General features: G+C 44.7%; 1 protein-coding gene across 1 annotated transcript in view; it reads right to left on the bottom strand.

Annotated features, from left to right (window-relative positions):
- Positions 1-19546, bottom strand: part of LOC128701799 (zonadhesin-like) — a gene marked incomplete at its 5' end in the record, with an annotated part of 36082 nt that extends 16536 nt beyond the window's left edge. Inside the window, 6 exons of the mRNA XM_070081163.1 lie at positions 3405-3596; positions 4989-5092; positions 14098-14175; positions 15193-15384; positions 18134-18209; positions 19529-19546. Coding sequence (XP_069937264.1) covers positions 3405-3596; positions 4989-5092; positions 14098-14175; positions 15193-15384; positions 18134-18209; positions 19529-19546 — 660 coding nt within the window. The remainder of the gene's footprint in view (positions 1-3404; positions 3597-4988; positions 5093-14097; positions 14176-15192; positions 15385-18133; positions 18210-19528) is intronic.
- Positions 19547-20360: the final 814 nt, after the last annotated feature.

Consider the following 20360-nt stretch of genomic DNA (forward strand, 5'->3'; position numbering starts at 1 on the left):
ACTCTTGGGTATCTTTATTGAGGAAACGTTTCGCCACACAGTGCCGTATTCTACTCAAGATTGATGGACTGAACACATCGACTCAAGGTTGAGGGACTGATTACCTCATTCTCCTCCTGTTCTTCAAGTTTCTCCTATGTATGGACTGATGAAGCCACTGTGTGGCGAAACGTTTCCTCAATAAAGATACCCAAGAGTTGCACATGTGTAATTTATCAACATGTCGGTTCTCTGAACCATTCATCTACAAGACAGGCTGTAATATAACAATTCCTCACCCTCTGTGGTCCTGGTTGAGGCACAGCTCCTGGCCCAAATCCAGGCACTAATACTTGGAACAATGGCTCGTGGAGTCTCATCTGCCCTCGTGCTGATGACACCTTGATTATCACACTAAGATACCACAGCCTATGCTAAGGACCCCACCTAACCTGAATAGGCACTGCAGTTCTAATTATAAATATTTATTTCTACAAGCACATGTACAATGTATACAGGCTTAGCTGTCATCACATTTCATGCAGAGTATTTTGGGAAGTTAGGTCAATTTTGACCCCAGGATGAGACCCTCCACACTTGTCGACTAATGCCCAGGTACCTATTTTACTGATAGGTGAACAGAAAGAGCAGTCATCTCCAGGATACATGTCGTAATCTTTCCACCAGTAATGGAAATCGGGCCATGGACCTCAGTGTGCGAGCTGGGTCCGCTAGCAATCTAGCTACGGGACCGAACAAGCTACAAGGCCGTCGATACTCGTCCTGGGGTGTGGTAGTGTCTTCAATGACAGCTGAAGAGAACTTCGCTCCTCCACCCTTCTGTCATCTGATGAATATGGATCCACTAATCTATGGCGAGGGAGCATGGACACAGGGATCAACCTAGTCATGGATCCACTAATCTATGGCGAGGGAGCATGGTCACAGGGGGGTCAACTTTGTCATGGATCCACTAATCTATGGAGAGGAATTATGGACACAGGGGTCACCCCAGACACTAGAAACAACAGACATAGCCTCCCTCCATATAAGGGGCATTAAAGCAATTGCATACATCACTAACGTCCCATATAAAAAAAAACCTTGGAAAGGGTTCTAAGAAGCAAGATCGCCACCCACTTAGATACCAATCAGTTACATAATCCAGGGCATTATGGGTTCAGAGCAGGTCGCTTCTACCAGTACCAACTACTGGACCACTATGACATGGTCTTGGATGCTCTGGAGGAAAAAAAAAAGTGCAGATATAGTACACAGACTTTGCAAAAGCCTTCGACAAGTGTGACCATGGTGTAATGGCGGACAAAATGTGTGACAAAGGAATAACAGGAGAAGTAGGTAGATGGATCTATAACTTCCTAACAAATAGAACAGTAACAGTAAACAGTAAAGTCACGGGCTGCTACTGTGACAAGCGCTGTTCCACAAGGTTCAGTACTCGCTCCCACCCTGTTCCTCATTCGTATCTGACAGATGTCAGCCACAGCACAGTCTCTTTGCAGATGACACCCAAATTTGCATGACTCTTCCATTTCAGACGCTGCAAGACTCCAAGCGGACATCAACCAAATCTTTAAATGGGCCGCAAAAACTATGAAGTTCAATGATGAGAAATTTCAATTACTCTGATATGGGGAACTAGGAAATTAAAACTATCGGAATAAAAAAAAAAAAATCCAACCACACAATAGAGGGAAAATCTAATGTGAAAGACCTGGGAGTGATAATGTCAGAGGATCTCACTGTCAACGATCACAACAATGTTTCTAACATCTGCTAGAAAAATGACAGGATGGATAATGAGAACCTTCAAAACTAGGGATGCCAAGCCCAGGATGACTCTCCAGGTCGCTTGTCCCATCTAAGCTGGGCTATTGTCTGCACCTTCAAATGTTCACGGGCTGTTTAAAATATAGCATAAAACTACACTAATTTAACGTTATTTTTGTTTAAATAATGTCATGGCCCTCAAACCTGGTAGGCCTGTGGAGCTATCGGGTGTGAGCGGCCATGGGGGCCCCTCACCAGCAGCCCGGGGTCCTTCGCCTAACAGCCCTGAGCCAACTAATTGTAATATAGTCCGTCAGTGGCTATTCAGTATTTACTTCCCGTTAAGGAAAGTATCCGATATCAATGAGACGATCCAAATATTTCCAACTCTCTTTCCTAAATAAATGTTCTGGAAAATGTACAAAGGAGGATGACAAAGTTGATCCCATGTATCAGAAACCTTCCCTATGAGGATAGACTAAGATAAGATTTCGTTCGGATTTTTAACCCCGGAGGGTTAGCCACCCAGGATAACCCAAGAAAGTCAGTGCGTCATCGAGGACTGTCTAACTTACTTCCATTGTGGTCCTTAATCTTGTCCCCCAGGATGCGACCCACACCAGTCGACTAACACCAAGGTACCTATTTGCTGCTAGGTGAACAGGACAACAGGTGTAAGGAAATGTGTCGAAATGTTTCCACCCGCCGGGAATCCTGCACTCTCTAGAAAGACGTAGAATTAGGGGGGATATGATTGAGGTGTATAAATGGAAGACAGGAATAAATAAAGGGGATGTAAATAGTGTGCTGAAAATATCTAGCCTAGACAGGACTCGCAGCAATGGTTTTAAGTTGGAAAAATTCAGATTCAGGAAGGATATAGGAAAGTACTGGTTTGGTAATAGAGTTGTGGATGAGTGGAACAAACTCCCAAGTACCGTTATAGAGGCCAGAACGTTGTGTAGCTTCTTATAAAATCTAATTACCTTTCTTGGCGGGCGTGGATCTCGCCTCGTGAATGCAATATTATTTCTACAAATGTGTGATACAACTTATACAGACCATAGCTGATATCAGTGACGTACTATATAGTGTGTCCCTGGTTATGCAGAACATTTCTGGAAACTTTGGTTAATTTTATACCCAGGATGCCACCCACACCAGTCCACTAACACCCAGGTACCTACTTGCTGCTAGGGGAACAGGGACAGCAGGTGTCTTGAGGAAACACGCCCACTGTTTCCATCCGTACCGGGGATCGAATCACAAAGTGTAAGCAGAATGCACTACCAACCCAGCAACGGAACATTTATAATCAAGAAAGGAAACGGAAAGTAACTATAATGAACCATACCACGGGCGGAATTGAACCCGCGGTCAGTCAAAACTCCAGACCATCGCGTTAGCCACTGGACCAGCTAGCCACAATAAGATTCGTCCAACTAGGTATATTTGTACACCACAGGAAGGTTGTGGCTAGCTGGTCCAGCGGCTAACGCGACGGTTTGGAGTTTTGACTGACCGCGGGTTCAATCCCGCCAGTAGTATGGTTTGTTTGTAATCGTGTCATTGCAATTTCGTGAGTCATTTTAACTATAATGAAAATACCAAGGCTGGCGGAACAAGGTACTCACCTTCAACCACAAGAACAGTGACAGCTGAAGCTATCAGGAACAGAAAACCAGTTAGTATCAAGCACCAGCCCACTTGTCGGCGTCGATGCAATCTCCTGTTGTAGGCGTCGCGGGAGCTAACAGGACTGTGAAATCTCCGTTGATCACTCCTCCACGGTGACCACGGCAGCTGTGACAGTGTTGGCCTTACCCCTGTCCAGGCAAGAAATTGAAACACCAGCTTTGACATGCGAGGTTAATTTGCACTCATGACAAAACGAAAACGAACTTTCTAAACATTTCCCCACTCTTCCCATCTCCCCAGTATTCGTTTCCCCCCAAAAAATGCAAAGGGGGATGTCTCCCCAATCTGGCGATCCTGTCAAAGATAAAACTGCTAAGATGACAACACCGGGACTAAGGAAACCATTCTCATTTTCCACGGGAAACTAGCACTATGATATTCCCCACGAAGCCAGACATTAGCCACACTTTCATATCTGGTTAACGAATAATATATAAACTTCGGTTACCCTTGACAAATCTATCCTTAAAAAAAACAGACATTGAAAAAACCTAGCAATTCGAAGTTAACTGGAACACCAACTGGAAATCTTAATGGAATAACATTTAAAAAGATTATGGCAGAAATCACAAAACTCATGGTATTGCTACAAGACCATTATTAAGCGAGCACCAAGAAAAGCAAATATTAGCAAATACTGAGGGAAATCCGTTAATTATGCCGAAATCTTGTACCCTTACTTGCCAATTCAGTATCCAGAGGCTAAATCTCTCGTCGTGGGTTAGTCAACACAGGCATTGGGCGAAACATGGAGGGAGCAAAACGACAGCAGCTTAACTATCCTCCAAATGCTGTTTATACTGGAGAGATGCTATACCTCTTAAGCCTATCAAATCCCACCATACTTTATGATCCAACGTTAAGATTGGCAAAAACTAAGATACCATAAAAGGGGAACGTACCTCTGGTGGTGGTAACATAGCATGTACTGCTGGTCTCGGGTGAGGAACGTACCTCTGGTGGTGATAACATAGCATGTACTGCTGGTCTCAGGTGAGGAACGTACCTCTGGTGGTGGTAACATAGCATGTACTGCTGGTCTCAGGTGAGGAACGTACCTCTGGTGGTGATAACATGGCATGTACTGCTGGTCTCAGGTGAGGAACGTACCTCTGGTGGTGATAACATTGCATGTACTGCTGGTCTCAGGTGAGGAACCTACCTCTGGTGGTGATAACATTGCATGTACTGCTGGTCTCAGGTGAGGAACCTACCTCTGGTGGTGATAACATAGCATGTACTGCTGGTCTCAGGTGAGGAACCTACCTCTGGTGGTGATAACATAGCATGTACTGCTGGTCTCAGGTGAGGAACCTACCTCTGGTGGTGATAACATAGCATGTACTGCTGGTCTCAGGTGAGGAACCTACCTCTGGTGGTGATAACATTGCATGTACTGCTGGTCTCAGGTGAGGAACGTACCTCTGGTGATAACATAGCATGTACTGCTGGTCTCAGGTGAGGAACGTACCTCTGGTGATAACATAGCATGTACTGCTGGTCTCAGGTGAGGAACCTACCTCTAGTAGTAATAGCGTAGCGTGTAGTGCTGGTCTCCTCGGGTGGATAGTCTAGACTACCAAGTGCATCCTGGTAGCCCTGGCTGCTTCCTCCACCCCACGAACTGTGTATGGAGATTAGATATATTTTATTTACTCAACACTTAAAATACTATGGTGGGTATTGCATTTTAATCTTCAAACTACACAAAAAATTTCAAGAAACCTTTTCTGGGTATCTATTTGTAGACGTTTCGCCATCTAGTGTATATCATTACAAAATCAAGGTCATAACGGGAAGACTAGAATTATACACAAAAGACGAGGTGAAGAGCACCGAAGTCTTGAAGAATCTGAAGCACAGGCATGAAGATTGGTGCTTATATACTGGCATCAGGTGAGGGAGTTATAGCAGACAGTCACTGGTAGGCGGGATTCCCCACTGGAAGTGGGTTATGTCAAAGACGAACCATGAGACATCTCCACAACTTTCTTGCCTACTCATGAGGCTTGGTCTCAGACCTAGCCGGGGGCGCTGATCCCCTAAGCCCCCTCCAGGTAAACAAGGTATCCATGATACGAAAATAAAAATTACAACTTTTGTGATGTATCCTAGAGGACCTAGAGGCTTGGTGGGACTTAGGGACTCGGGGGTCGCATACAATGTCCTTCCTTCAGTGTCTACTGTCTAGCTCCCCAACTAGCTCAGAGACCCTGGATCAGGAACATTATAGTTCCTATATTTTTATTACAAAAAATTATGTCCGTAGAACTGACTTAAGTGGAATTATACAAGTATAAATTGGCAATAAAAATATTTAAGTGGACCCGACATTTAGGTAATTTATCTTGTCTACTTACTAATCATTCGTTATATCATATATGGAACACTTACCAATTTATTATATTGGTGGTATATCCTAACTCCTCCCACAGGAAGATTACATAGAAATTGGCTAATATTAAGTAACCTTACCTGTTGTGTGGTTTGTAACATACACGGAGAATAAACTAATTTAATGAAGAGGACGAGGCTGTAGACTATATGGAGTCTCATTCACCGCTTCTACTTTGTATTTTCTCTCATTCAATCACTAATAAAAAACGCTAAACCTATAAGGGTCATACAGCGCAGCGGGGCAGGGAAGAATGCAGGGGTAGAAGGGAGAGGTAGAAACGGCTGTGAGGAGTGCTAGAGGCAGCATCAAAGTTTGTACAGGCAATCAGTTGAAGTCAATAAGTCAACGAGTTAGTTATAGGGTCCATCAGCAAGAAGGGAAGGTAAAGTAAGGGCAGTAGAGCAATGACGACGATGGAGGTAAATTCTGTGTGCTCGTTGATAGTGGCAGTCCAACAGAATGTGGCTAACGGAAACTGGAACCTGACAATTCTCAGTGGAACAGGGTGCCTCTCCATGCGATACCCGTGAGTAAGACGAATGTGGCCGATGCGAAGACTCGATTGAGTAGTCTCCCAACTACGGCACTGATGACAAGATGGAGGTCAGAAACCTATACGTGGTTTAATAGAATCATTTGTTATGTATCAAATCAGATCAACGTTGTTGCAAAAGATTGCAAAAACGGTTAGAAATTACAGCAAAGTAGTCTGGGAATGGAACACCTCTATTTCCTCACACCAGTTGTCCATGTTCACCCATCAGTAAAATAGGTACCTGGGTGTTAATGGACTGGTGTGGGTCGCATCCTGGGACAAAATTTGCCTAATTTGCCAGCAAGGGCAGAAATGCTTATAGAAATTAACCTTCCATTATACACAGTACTTTTCTGGGCTTTTATTAATTTCTTTCTAATATTCCCGTCCCAGTTTAGTAGACCTGGTAGGAAACTGGTGTTCAGAAATGATGTCCAGAGCATTTAACAGCGTACATTCAAGCTTTGACATCAGACACTAAAAATCACTAGCGTTCCAAAATAACGCAGATCTCTTCTCCCCTCCTCACCCCTTTCCCTACCTCCTCACTTTTCCTCCCCTCACTTCTCCCCCACTAAAGACCATTCCTAATTAAATTAGCAGGTTTCTCCGTGATGTCCCTCAATATCACCTCCGTAATGGCTGGGCGAAACAATCCTTCAGAAACGTCAACCATGTAATCACGAAACGTACAATGCTTTTACCGTCTTCCAAGCGCTATTTGCTTGCAACCTTCTTTAAGGTCACACTATGCATTTACAATTATGTTTGTACCCCATTAACATCCATTGAACTATGGTTCGATCCCCGGTAAGGGTGGAAACATTAGAACGTGTTTTTCCTAAGACACCTGCCGTCCCTGTTCACCTATCAGTAAAATAGGTACCCGAGTGTTAGGCATCTGGTGTGGGTTGCATCCTAGGGACAACTGACCTATGTAGACAGCCTGTACTGTCTGCACAGACAGCCCATGCTGTCTGCCAGCTTAGTTCATATTTCGCGGCATGCTGGTGCTGCCACCTATAGGCCTTGCCACTTCAGTATGCCCAGACTTGCCTCGCTCTCACTCACACAGCGGCCTGGCATCAAGACACAAGTACTCCCAGCTCTCTCTCGTGGGCATGGCCCTGCCCGGGCCATGGGCACAAACACACAAGCCTGTGTAACCCACCACTACTTAACAATAAAGTAAGAAGCCTCCGAAGAAGTATATCATTAACACCGCTCTACAGTCTACCAAATAACCCCCATTATATACGCTCGCCCACCTATCGCGCGTCGTCCCGACGCGACAATACTGGTAGTAAAAGAAACTCGGTCTCTCTCTCGTAGGAACAGGGCACAGAACACAACATAAAAACATATATATACATATGGACATGGAAAAAAAAAACTTCCTACAGGGAGGGAAGAAAAAAACATGTGGGGTGTGCTAAACATCGTGGTCAAAGGCAGTGAGCGTCGAAGTGTATCACTGCACGCCTTCCTGCGTCTGGACAGATACTGCAACACAGGAGACATCGCTGCGGCTGAGCTGTGACGTAACAGGGTACGGTCTCCTCTGGAACGGTGAAGAAGACATCGTAGGAGTCGCTGCAGGTTTTCACTCAACCTGGGGCATGACATGCTGGTGCCCTCGAGTGAGGCGTCGACAAAACTCGGCAACTGGGCAGGACTTCTGGCAAGCGACTCAGGAGGACACTTCTCGACTGGTACTGTCACTGGGCTGTCACTGCCGGCGAGCGTGGAGCGAGTTGTGGAGCGAGTCGTGGCAGAGACGACTGGGCGAAACATCTGGGAGTCGTAACATCATACACCAGACTGCAGTGAGCGAGCTAGCAGTCAAAGTGACATCATCTTTGTGCAGGCTGCTCACTGAAGCTTGTGACACGAGGCTGACACAACACCTGCCGACAGGGCTGGCTGCGGCTTGACGAGTATCATCTCTCGACAGCTGGAGTTATAGCAGAGGTTAGCCTAAGCGTCCCCAGACTTGTTTCTCTACATATAACTGCACTCTGACGGTCTGGAGGTGAAGTGAAACAAATCTCGATGGGAATCGTAGCAGGTACGATTCTGCAGAACATCACGAGCGACGAGCATAAAAGCTTTCTGTACAAGGGGGCTCATACGCTCAGGGCTGAGAAATCAGCTGTCAAACACTGGTCAGGCGGGTGACTAACACAGTGGTGCTACTCAGGTCTGGCTGGGCCAGACCTCACTGGACACACGAAACTTTAAAAACACACCGCTGTACATACCGTACAATATGGCTTAACTAGCAAATGATGCTTTTCTGTGCACAAAACTGACACTAAGACATATACTAAAATGTGAGAACACTGACTAAGAGGAATTAATTAACACACGACATATATCTTCTCTCAATCTTCTCGACAATATTGAAATAATTACTGAACACTCAATGGTGACATCATGTGATGTCAGGCGTGATGTCGCGAGGTGACGTCAGCAGCACTGTGACGTCAGCAGACGTCTCGAGGTGACGTCAGCAGACATCTCGAGGTGACGTCAGGCAGACATCGTGAGGTGACGTCAGCAGACATCGTGAGGTGACGTCAGCAGACATCTCGAGGTGACGTCAGGCAGACATCGTGAGGTGACGTCAGCAGACATCTCGAGGTGACGTCAGGCAGACATCGTGAGGTGACGTCAGCAGACATCGTGAGGTGACGTCAGCAGACATCGTGAGGTGACGTCAGCAGACATCTCGAGGTGACGTCAGGCAGACATCGTGAGGTGACGTCAGCAGACATCGTGAGGTGACGTCAGCAGACATCGTGACGTCATGAAGTCGGGCAGCATCGTGGGTGGCGTCGATGTGATGCGGGCAGCAGACCACAGCATGAGGCCTGGGACATCTGGTAACTCACGTGGCTTTGTAGGTCTACGTGACATCGGCAACACCCACGTGACGTCGTAATCCACGTAGCTTCGAGTGGCCTCGGGCACTCGGATACACAGCTCTGGCAATGAATTCACATGGAAAACAGCAGAAAACACAGCAGAGGGAGTGGGCAGTGGTGAGTGGTGTATGGTAGGCTGGTGGCGAGGAGCGTGCGTGAGTGTATGGCAGGGCGGGCATCTGGCGGTTCCTCCTCCCACCCACAAACACAGGGGAAACACACTGGACGCAGAAATCACCACAAAACTCACCTCTGGCTTGCTGAAACAGCTGTGCTGAGCTGAACAACAACAGCAACATACAAGTGACGCTGAACACGTGACTTGAGAAACAGCGTGGGACGCTGTAGCGTGGAGTCACTGGGACGCCACTCACAATTCTCGGAGAATTTCGGCAAATTTCGGCTGGATCCTGCTTGTACCTGTGTCTGGATGCTCAAACGTGCAGACACGACATCAGGATAACTCGTTGAGAGACGGATGCTTCTTGTGTAGGGTGATGAAGTGAAGAAGACTCATAACTCTTCCTCCTTCGCGGGGCAAACACAACTGCTGCGAGCACCGCTGTCACCATTTATAATGGGGGTTATTTGGTAGACTGTAGAGCGGTGTTAATGATATACTTCTTCGGAGGCTTCTTACTTTATTGTTAAGTAGTGGTGGGTTACACAGGCTTGTGTGTTTGTGCCCATGGCCCGGGCAGGGCCATGCCCACGAGAGAGCTGGGAGTACTTGTGTCTTGATGCCAGGCCGCTGTGTGAGTGAGAGCGAGGCAAGTCTGGGCATACTGAAGTGGCAAGGCCTATAGGTGGCAGCACCAGCATGCCGCGAAATATGAACTAAGCTGGCAGACAGCATGGGCTGTCTGTGCAGACAGTACAGGCTGTCTACACCTAATCTCCCCACAATACTTTCTATAACCAGGTGGCTAACGCGTCGGTCTGGAGTCTCAAGACTCGGACCGCGGGTTCAAACCCTATCCGTGGTATGGTTTGTTTGCAATCGTGTCATTACGATTTCGTGTTATTGATGTAATTTACGAAGTCCATTACTGACATCTAACTGTAGGTTATTTGTGTATCCAAGGACCTGTTACGTTACAATTACATTGTCAGGGCTCAAATCCTAAATATATTATCTATTTCTGCAAGTTGGATTGCCTGCAGCCAGCAATAACAGCCTGGTTGTTCAGGCCCTGATCCACCATGAGGCCTGGTCACAGACTGGGCCGCGGGGGCGTTGACCCCCGGAACTCTCTCCAGGTAAACATGATACAACTTGTAGATGAATGGTTCAGAGAACCGACATGTTGATAAATTAGACACATGTGCAACTCTTGGGTATCTTTATTGAGGAAACGTTTCGCCACACAGTGGCTTCATCTACAAAGTTTCTCCTATGTATGGACTGATGAAGCCACTGTGTGGCGAAACGTTTCCTCAATAAAGATACCCAAGAGTTGCACATGTGTCTAATTTATTAACATGATACAACTTATACAGACCATAGCTGATATCAATGTTATGAAGAGCGTTTCTGGCAACTTAGATTAATTTTTGTCTCCAAGATGCCACCCACAACAGCCGAGTAACACCCAGGTACCTACTTACTGCTAGGTGTACTGTGACAGTGGGTGTAAGTTACCCAGGCACCTACTTACTGCTGGGTAAATAGTGACAGCAGGTATAAGGAAACACCCAGGTGTCTACTTACTGCTAGGTGTACAGTGACAGTAGGTGTAAGTTACCCAGGCACCTACTTACTGCTAGGTGAATAGTGACAGCAGGTGTAAGGAAACACCCAGGTACCTACTAACTGCTAGGTGGACAGAGACAGCAGGAGTAAGGAAACACCCAGGTGTCTACTTACTGCTAGGTGAAGAGTGACAGGTGGTTTAAGTTACCCAGGCACCTACTAACTGCTAGGTGGACAGTGACAGCAGGAGTAAGGAAACACCCAGGTACCTACTAACTGCTAGGTGAACAGTGACAGTAGGTGTAAGGTAACACCCAGATACCTACTTACTGCTACGTGTACAATGACAGCAGGTGTAAGTTACCAAAGTATCTACTTACTGCTAGGTGAACAGTGACAGTAGGTTTAAGATAACACCCAGGTACCTACTAACTGCAGTGACAGCAATTATTAAATAACACGTCCAATGTTTCCACCAGTACCGGTGATCAAACCACGAACATTGCGCGAGGCGAGTGCGCTACCAACTGAGCTACGGGACACACGATCTTTGCTCCATTTTTCAGTCATTTCGACTCGTGAACACGAGCCTAAATTATTTAATTTTTTACCAATGTTTTCTAACAAATACTTTCCGAAAATTCGGCAAAACGACCTAAATTAAAATTTTAGGCATAATTTTGAAAAGTCCAGAATTAAAAATTATATGAAGCTGAATAAAAAAAATTGTTTTTAATTTACTAAAAAAATTTCATAACGATCAACACAGTGCATCACCTAACACCAGCTGTTCCTGTCCACCTAGCATTAAGTAGGTACCTGGGTGTTGGTCGACTGGTGAGTGTGGCATCCCTGAAGGGGGTATACCTCAGATAGGCTAAGCTTTGAAACGAGTTGAGGCAAGATAACAGCTCTTAGCTGGTAAAACTAACTATAATTAGTTTTACAGGGGTTATACCAATACTAATAATAATTAGTTTTACAGGGTCATACCAATACTAATTATTAGTTTTACAAGGGTCATACCAATACTAGGGTCATACCAATACTAATTAGTTTTACAGGGGTCATACCAATACTAACTATAATTAGTTTTACAGGGGTCATACCAATACTAATTATTAGTTTTACAGGGGTCATACCAATACTAATTATTAGTTTTACAAGGGTCATACCAATACTAATTATAATTAGTTTTACAAGGGTCATACCAATACTAATTAGTTTTACAGGGGTCATACCAATACTAATTATAATTAGTTTTACAGGGGTCATACCAATACTAATTATAATTAGTTTTACAAGGGTCATACCAATACTAATTATTAGTTTTACAGGGGTCATACCAATACTAATTATAATTAGCTTTACAAGGGTCATACCAATACTAATTATAATTACAATTTGCACTAATTAGTACAACACAAAAATCAATACCCAGAGTACAAAACAAATTCTGGCCACAAAATAGAGCGAAACACCAACGTCAAAGACCTGGGAGTGATTATGTCGGAGGATCTCACCTTCAAGGACCATAACATTGTATCAATCGCATCTGCTAGAAAAATGACAGGATGGATAATGAGAACCTTCAAAACTAGGGAGGCCAAGCCCATGATGACACTCTTCAGGTCACTTGTTCTATCTAGGCTGGAATATTGCTGCACTCTAACAGCACCTTTCAAGGCAGGTGAAATTGCCGACCTAGAAAATGTACAGAGAACTTTCACGGCGCGCATAACGGAGATAAAACACCTCAATTACTGGGAGCGCTTGAGGTTTCTAAACCTGTATTCCCTGGAACCCAGGAGGGAGAGATACATGATTATATACACCTGGAAAATCCTAGAGGGACTAGTACCGAACTTGCACACGAAAATCACTCACTACGAAAGCAAAAGACTTGGCAGACGATGCACCATCCCCCCAATGAAAAGCAGGGGTGTCACTAGCACGTTAAGAGACCATACAATAAGTGTCAGGGGCCCGAGACTGTTCAACTGCCTCCCAGCACACATAAGGGGGATTACCAACAGACCCCTGGCAGTCTTCAAGCTGGCACTGGACAAGCACCTAAAGTCAGTTCCTGATCAGCCGGGCTGTGGCTCGTACGTTGGTTTGCGTGCAGCCAGCAGCAACAGCCTGGTTGATCAGGCGCTGATCCACCAGGAGGCCTGGTCACAGACCGGGCCGCGGGGGCATTGACCCCCGAAACTCACTGAAGGTAAACTCCAGGCAAGGGAATAATCGTGATTCGGATTTGTTGCAATTACTTGTATAACATTTAAAATTAATTCATACCTTACAAACAATATTCTAAACACGTTTTAACAGCAAGGTCACAGTAAACAGGTTATATCAACAAATACAAAATAGTGAATTATAAATTCAAAACGTTTTCGTGATCTAGTGCCAGGAACCGAGCTTGGAATTTCACTGTTTTTTCACTGTTGCTACCTGTGTTATGTTTTCTATTGAATCAAATAAATTCTGATATCTGAATGAACACAGTTGACGCTCTAGTTCAAGTGTTCAGCAGAATAATTTTCAGGTTCATATTGGAAAGGTTCACATGAACCTCGACAGCTACTGTACTGTGGAAATTACAAAATATTTTGAAAAATCTGTTATAGCTCTTCAGAGCTGCTTAAATTCAGGAACATGCAAATTTTAATTACGATCCTTTACTCTCAAATTGCTTTGTGTAAGGGTACAGATAGCACTTGGCAAGGGTCCTTGCTAGGCCACTTGATATGGTGTGTAAATATTGCAGAAGGGTCCTTGCTAGGCCACTTGATATGGTGTGTAAATATTGCAGAAGGGTCCTTGCTAGACCACTTGACATGGTGTGTAAATATTGCAGAAGGGTTCTTGCTAGACCACTTGACATGGTGTGTAAATATTGCAGAAGGGTTCTTGCTAGACCACTTGACATGGTGTGTAAATATTGCAGAAGGGTTCTTGCTAGACCACTTGACATGGTGTGTAAATATTGCACAAGGGTTCTAGCTAGACCACTTAACAGGTATCTAGGTTATATTACTTGGTATTCTAGATGAACATGACCTTGACTAACCTGGCCTCGGAGTCCCGCCCAGACATTTCTTCAAAATTTAAGGCCAGTGGTCTGCCATATGGAGTAGTCTCAGAACACCTGAAAAGAGTTGAAACGTTTTGATTCTAGATTAGGTAAATCCAGCTCTTTATATTATACATACCTGGTTCATCCCAATGGATGTATGTATGATACATCCCAATGGATGCATGTATGATAATTATGTAACTATGTGTATACCTAAATAAACTTATTTAACAATGACTTGAGATCGTAACACGAGTCCGGGCTGGAATACGAACCCATGGCAATCTAATCCTAAATCTTACAGGCCAGTTCGTTAACCAATCGGCAAGCAGGTTCTGTCATATCACTATGCATATCACTAGAGCCAATTTGTCAAATGGCTGACGCACTGGCCTGAGAGGATTAGGACAACCCTCCACCCGTTCCACCGGTTTTATGGGTTTATTATAATCAAAACTAAGCACTAAGCCCACCAGGGCTTAAGAGACTAAAGCAAGAATAACTATGTAAGTTCATTAACTGATACTAGGATAGATTTGCTAAACAAACAACTTTGGCGCTACAAGTCGCTCGCTACCCTGGATAACTAAACAAATAACCTGCACATCGGAGAGAAAAGCTTATGACATCTCGGTCCGACTTGGAACAATTTAAAAGTCCCACTGTGGCTTGTATAGTAGTACCTTGGTACTCGAACTTAATTCATTACAGAAAGCTGTACAAGTGCCGATCTGTTCGACTACCGAACGAATTTTTTCCAAAAACTTAGTTTTTCATTGGCTCTTATCACTAATCTTCTTAGGCCCCATGGTGATTTATTTATACAAAAAAAAAAAAAAAAACAGAAATGGAAAAAAAAAGGAATAGTTTACAAGGAAGTTCTGGCAGGTTGTGTTTCTTTGGTCGAGTACCGAGCAAACAGTCGACTACCAAGCTATTTTTTTTACTAAAGCATTCAAATAACGAATTGTTCGAGTAGGGAGCAGTTTGAGTACCGAGGTTCCATTGTAAATGGTCCAAGTCGGATCAAAACGTCGTCATTGTTGGAGTCACAGTATTGTGGCATTTTCTTCTTCCTGGATAACTTACTTCCTATCGTTCTTGCTAGAGTTTCTTTCAGATGGAGTAACCCAAACTTCCCGTTGACTCTTGCCGCCCTCAGTCACCAACGTGTGTGTTAGAAAAGGATCTTTGACGTCTGTAGTTAATAGATTGAGGGGCGTGGCATTAAGGATATCACATCCGTCCTTCAAGCCTCGAGGTGGAAGCGCCGAACTCAGCCTGGATAAAGAACTTATGTTAGCTGGTAAAAATAAAGAAAGTTGGTACAAATTAAATACAGAAATGTTATTCCCTCTCCTTATTACATTGATATTTCAAAGTGTGATGTAAATGGTTAGGAAAACCTAGTTAAAGAATGAGACTTTTGCAACGATGATGAGAATGAGGTAATCAGTCCCTCAACCTGGAGTCGATGTGTCCAGTCCAGTCTCAAGATTGACGGACTGATCAGACTCCAGGCTGAGGGACTGATTACCTCAAACTCCTTTTTTTATCACCATTGTTCTTTGTATTGGACTGATGAAGCCAGTGGTTGGCTAAACGTGCTACATTTGGGAATCTTGGAGGTAACAAGTGTCTCAGGCTTCAAAATCATATTCCAGGACTGATTTCCAGGACTCATTACGCTAATGCTTCTACTTGTACCGGGGATCGAACCCCGGTCTCTCATTGCCAAACTATAATAGCTACCAACTGAGCCACTTTGTGCATATTTAATTCTAAAAACCAAAGCCTTTCCTCTAATCAGAAAATGTCTTTTATAGTCTACCGTATTTTCTGGAATACATGGCGCGCCTTCCCCCCTTCCCACCTTGCGTCTTATATGCTCAAGGTCAGGATCAAGAGAAAGCTTTGTGGTATTACTAACACAGAATAATCAAAATATCTATCATGTATTGACAAGGGTGTTAGATTTACGAGGGAAGCGCTAGACCCTTGGGAGTCACACAGTGCCAGGGAAACTGAAAGCAGATTATATCCAAGGTAAGAGGGTAATTTTTAGTTCTATCGATTAAGAGGACTTCTCAGATATTAAGATGCCTTCTCTCAAGTGAATGATCCTAAACTGTAGTAGAGGCAGCCATGCTGTAGAGGCAGCCATGCTGTAGAGGCAACCATGCTGTAGAGGCAACCATGCTGTAGAGGCAACCATGCTGTAGAGGCAACCATGCTGTAGAGGCAACCATGCTGTAGAGGCAACCATGCTGTAGAGGCAGCCATGCTGTAGAGGCAGCCATGCTGTAGAGGCAGCCATGCTGTAGAGGCAACCATGCTGTAGAGGCAACCATGCTGTAGAGGCAGCCATGCTGTAGAGGCAGCCATGCTGTAGAGGCAACCATGCTGTAGAGGCAACCATGCTGTAGAGGCAACCATGCTGTAGAGGCAACCATGCTGTAGAGGCAACCATGCTGTAGAGGCAACCATGCTGTAGAGGCAACCATGCTGTAGAGGCAGCCATGCTGTAGAGGCAGCCATGCTGTAGAGGCAACCATGCTGTAGAGGCAACCATGCTGTAGAGGCAACCATGCTGTAGAGGCAGCCATGCTGTAGAGGCAGCCATGCTGTAGAGGCAGCCATGCTGTATAGGCAACCATGCCGTAGAGGCAACCATGCTGTAGTAGAGGCAACCATGCTGTAGTAGAGGCAACCATGCTGTAGTAGAGGCAACCATGCTGTAGTAGAGGCAACCATGCTGTAGTAGAGGCAACCATGCTGTAGTAGAGGCAACCATGCTGTAGTAGAGAGGCAACCATGCTGTAGTAGAGAGGCAACCATGCTGTAGTAGAGAGGCAACCATGCTGTAGTAGAGAGGCAACCATGCTGTAGTAGAGAGGCAACCATGCTGTAGTAGAGAGGCAACCATGCTGTAGTAGAGAGGCAACCATGCTGTGGTAGAGGGGCAACCATGCTGTGGTAGAGAGGCAACCATGCTGTGGTAGAGAGGCAACCATGCTGTGGTAGAGAGGCAACCATGCTGTGGTAGAGAGGCAACCATGCTGTGGTAGAGGGGCAACCATGCTGTGGTAGAGAGGCAACCATGCTGTAGTAGAGAGGCAACCATGCTGTAGTAGAGAGGCAACCATGCTGTAGTAGAGAGGCAACCATGCTGTAATAGAGAGGCAACCATGCTGTAGTAGAGAGGCAACCATGCTGTAGTAGAGGCAACCATGCTGTAGTAGAGAGGCAACCATGCTGTAGTAGAGTCAACCATGCTGTAGTAGAGAGGCAACCATGCTGTAGTAGAGGCAACCATGCTGTAGTAGAGGCAACCATGCTGTAGTAGAGAGGCAACCATGCTGTAGTAGAGGCAACCATGCTGTAGTAGAGTCAACCATGCTGTAGTAGAGGCAACCATGCTGTAGTAGAGGCAACCATGCTGTAGTAGAGAGGCAACCATGCTGTAGTAGAGGCAACCATGCTGTAGTAGAGGCAACCATGCTGTAGTAGAGGCAACCATGCTGTAGTAGAGGCAACTAAGCTGTAGAACAGAGGCAACCAAGCTGTAGAACAGAGGCAACCAAGCTGTAGAACAGAGGCAACCAAGCTGTAGAACAGAGGCAACCAAGCTGTAGAACAGAGGCAACCAAGCTGTAGAACAGAGGCAACCAAGCTGTAGAACAGAGGCAACCAAGCTGTAGAACAGAGGCAACCAAGCTGTAGAACAGAGGCAACCAAGCTGTAGAACAGAGGCAACTAAGCTGTAGAACAGAGGCAACTAAGCTGTAGAACAGAGGCAGCTAAGCTGTAGAACAGGCAACCAAGCTGTAGAACAGAGGCAACCAAGCTGTAGAACAGAGGCAACTAAGCCGTAGAACAGAGGCAACTAAGCCGTAGAACAGAGGCAACTAAGCTGTAGAACAGAGGCAACTAAGCCGTCTATCTCATGATAAAGTCCCGCTCGGCTTACAGTGAATTATACATGGGTTATTTCTCTAAAAAAAAAAAAAAAACTTGTTTAGCAACACACCTGTGATCAGTGTCCTCTGGTGTCACTGTCTTGCGTTTCCCAAGGAATAACTTCTGCTGACCCGCACACTCGTTATCTGCGGAGATGATCTCAGTGACCAGCGGTCATAAATCCTAGTTCACTAATGCTATACACTACTCATAACAGAATTTATAATTCTCCTACATTTTCATTCATATTCATAAATATTTGCTGTCCCAAAAATAAATTCGCTGTTATAACTAACAATTATAATTAAGTTAGGCCGTCACCACTGCAATGTTTGTCACTAAGATGCATACAAGGGAAGCAGTGTACAGTAAACAGATTCTCAAATTATAGATTAGTACAGTAGAATCTCCGTATCCACTGATTCAGTATCCGCAGTTTCAGTTATCCACGGTTGACTGTAGCCTAAAAATACCTATTAATTTTATACAATAACAGCCCCAAAGTGCAAAATTAGAGAAGCTGTTAGTTCTTAAAAGACTAAACACAAGTTGTGAAGTGAAGAAATGATAATTCTCTACTTACAGAGCATAATTTATCAATTAAACCTTTTAACAGGTATGTATAGGACTTGTATAGGGTTTGCTACTATCCACGGTTTCGGTATCCGTGGCAGAACCTTGGAACGTAACCCCCGCGGATACGGGGTCCTACTGTATTAAGAAATTTTAGCAAGGCTCTAAGTATTAAGATAAGATTTCGTTCGGATTTTTAACCCCGGAGGGTTAGCCACCCAGGATAACCCAAGAAAGTCAGTGCGTCATCGAGGACTGTAACTTATTTCCATTGGGGTCCTTAATCTTGTCCCCCAGGATGCCACCCACACCAGTCGACTAACACCCAGGTACCTATTTGCTGCTAGGTGAACAGGACAACAGGTGTAAGGAAACGTGTCGAATGTTTCCACCCGCCGGGAATCGAACCCGGGCCCTCCGTGTGTGAAGCGGGAGCTTTAGCCACCAGACCACCGGGCCACACTATTGTATTGCTACAAACTAATAATCGCTCAAGAAAAACTAGGATAGAATGTTTGGCTTGAGGGATGTAATCTTCAGGTGATCCCAGTTTTCTGGGATTACATATGATAATTATGTTATATAACACATTTACTTGTCGGTGTGAAAAACTGAAAAGTTGATAAATGAGAAATTTGAAATATTTGGATATCTTTATTCTGGAAATGTTTCACCACACACTGGCTTCAGTCCAATGCAGAGAAGTTGAAAGTTGATTTTGGTGTAATCAGTCCCTCAACCTGGAGTCGATGAACTAACATCGACTCCCGGCTGAGTGATTACCTCAGACTACTACTACACCTTTCTCTGGATTGGACTGAAGCCACTGCGTGGTGAAATGTTCCCAGAACAGATACCCAAATATTGTACAATGTCTCGTGTATCAACTTACCGTTGTAATCATTTTCACCTGTAATAAATTAAGTCACAAAATTTTGATGAAATCAATCTTTCCGCGGTTAAGTGGAGAAAATATCCTCACACTTGAAGGACTGAACAATCGTTGTCTGGATTTTGTGCTGGATTTTGGTGTACCGCTTAAAACAGATACTATGGCGACCCAGCATCAGAAACAATAGTTCAGAAGGTACAATGCTTGTATCCTACTATACTTTGAGTTACATCCACAAAGAACATGTGTGCATATCTTTAGACTATAAAAAACATGGAATATTTACATTCACCCTGACTCACGAAATCGTAATGACACGATTGCAAACAAACCATACCCCGGCTGGGATTGAACCCGCGGTCAGAGTCTCAAAACTCCAGCCCTTCCTATGGTGTAGAAATATACCTAGTTGGACGAATCTTATTGTGGCTAGCTGGTCTAGTGGCTAACGCGACGGGCTGGAGTTTTGAGAGACTCTGACCTTAGTTTAATATGTTTATTATGCACCCCATACCCATCCTGTGGGCGGTAGTCAAAAGATTACAGAGGTACATAATTGGTCCAGGGACTGGACCAAAGTTTTGATAGCTGAGCAAGTTAGAGGTAATGAACTCACAATTTACAAAGGTAATGAACTCCAGGTAGGTCTGGTCACAATCATGACAAGTTACAAAGGTATTTACAGATTACAGAGGTACGTAATGGGTACAGGGACTGGGCCCCCAAAGTTTTGATAGCTGAACTAGGTACAAAGGTAATGACACACTGACCGCGGGTTCAATCCCGGCCGGGGTATGGTTTACATCCACCCTGTTAGCATTCTCCTAATCAT

Source organism: Cherax quadricarinatus, unplaced genomic scaffold (assembly GCF_038502225.1).
Source record: "Cherax quadricarinatus isolate ZL_2023a unplaced genomic scaffold, ASM3850222v1 Contig1865, whole genome shotgun sequence".
In the NCBI taxonomy this organism is placed as follows: Eukaryota; Metazoa; Arthropoda; class Malacostraca; order Decapoda; family Parastacidae; genus Cherax; species Cherax quadricarinatus.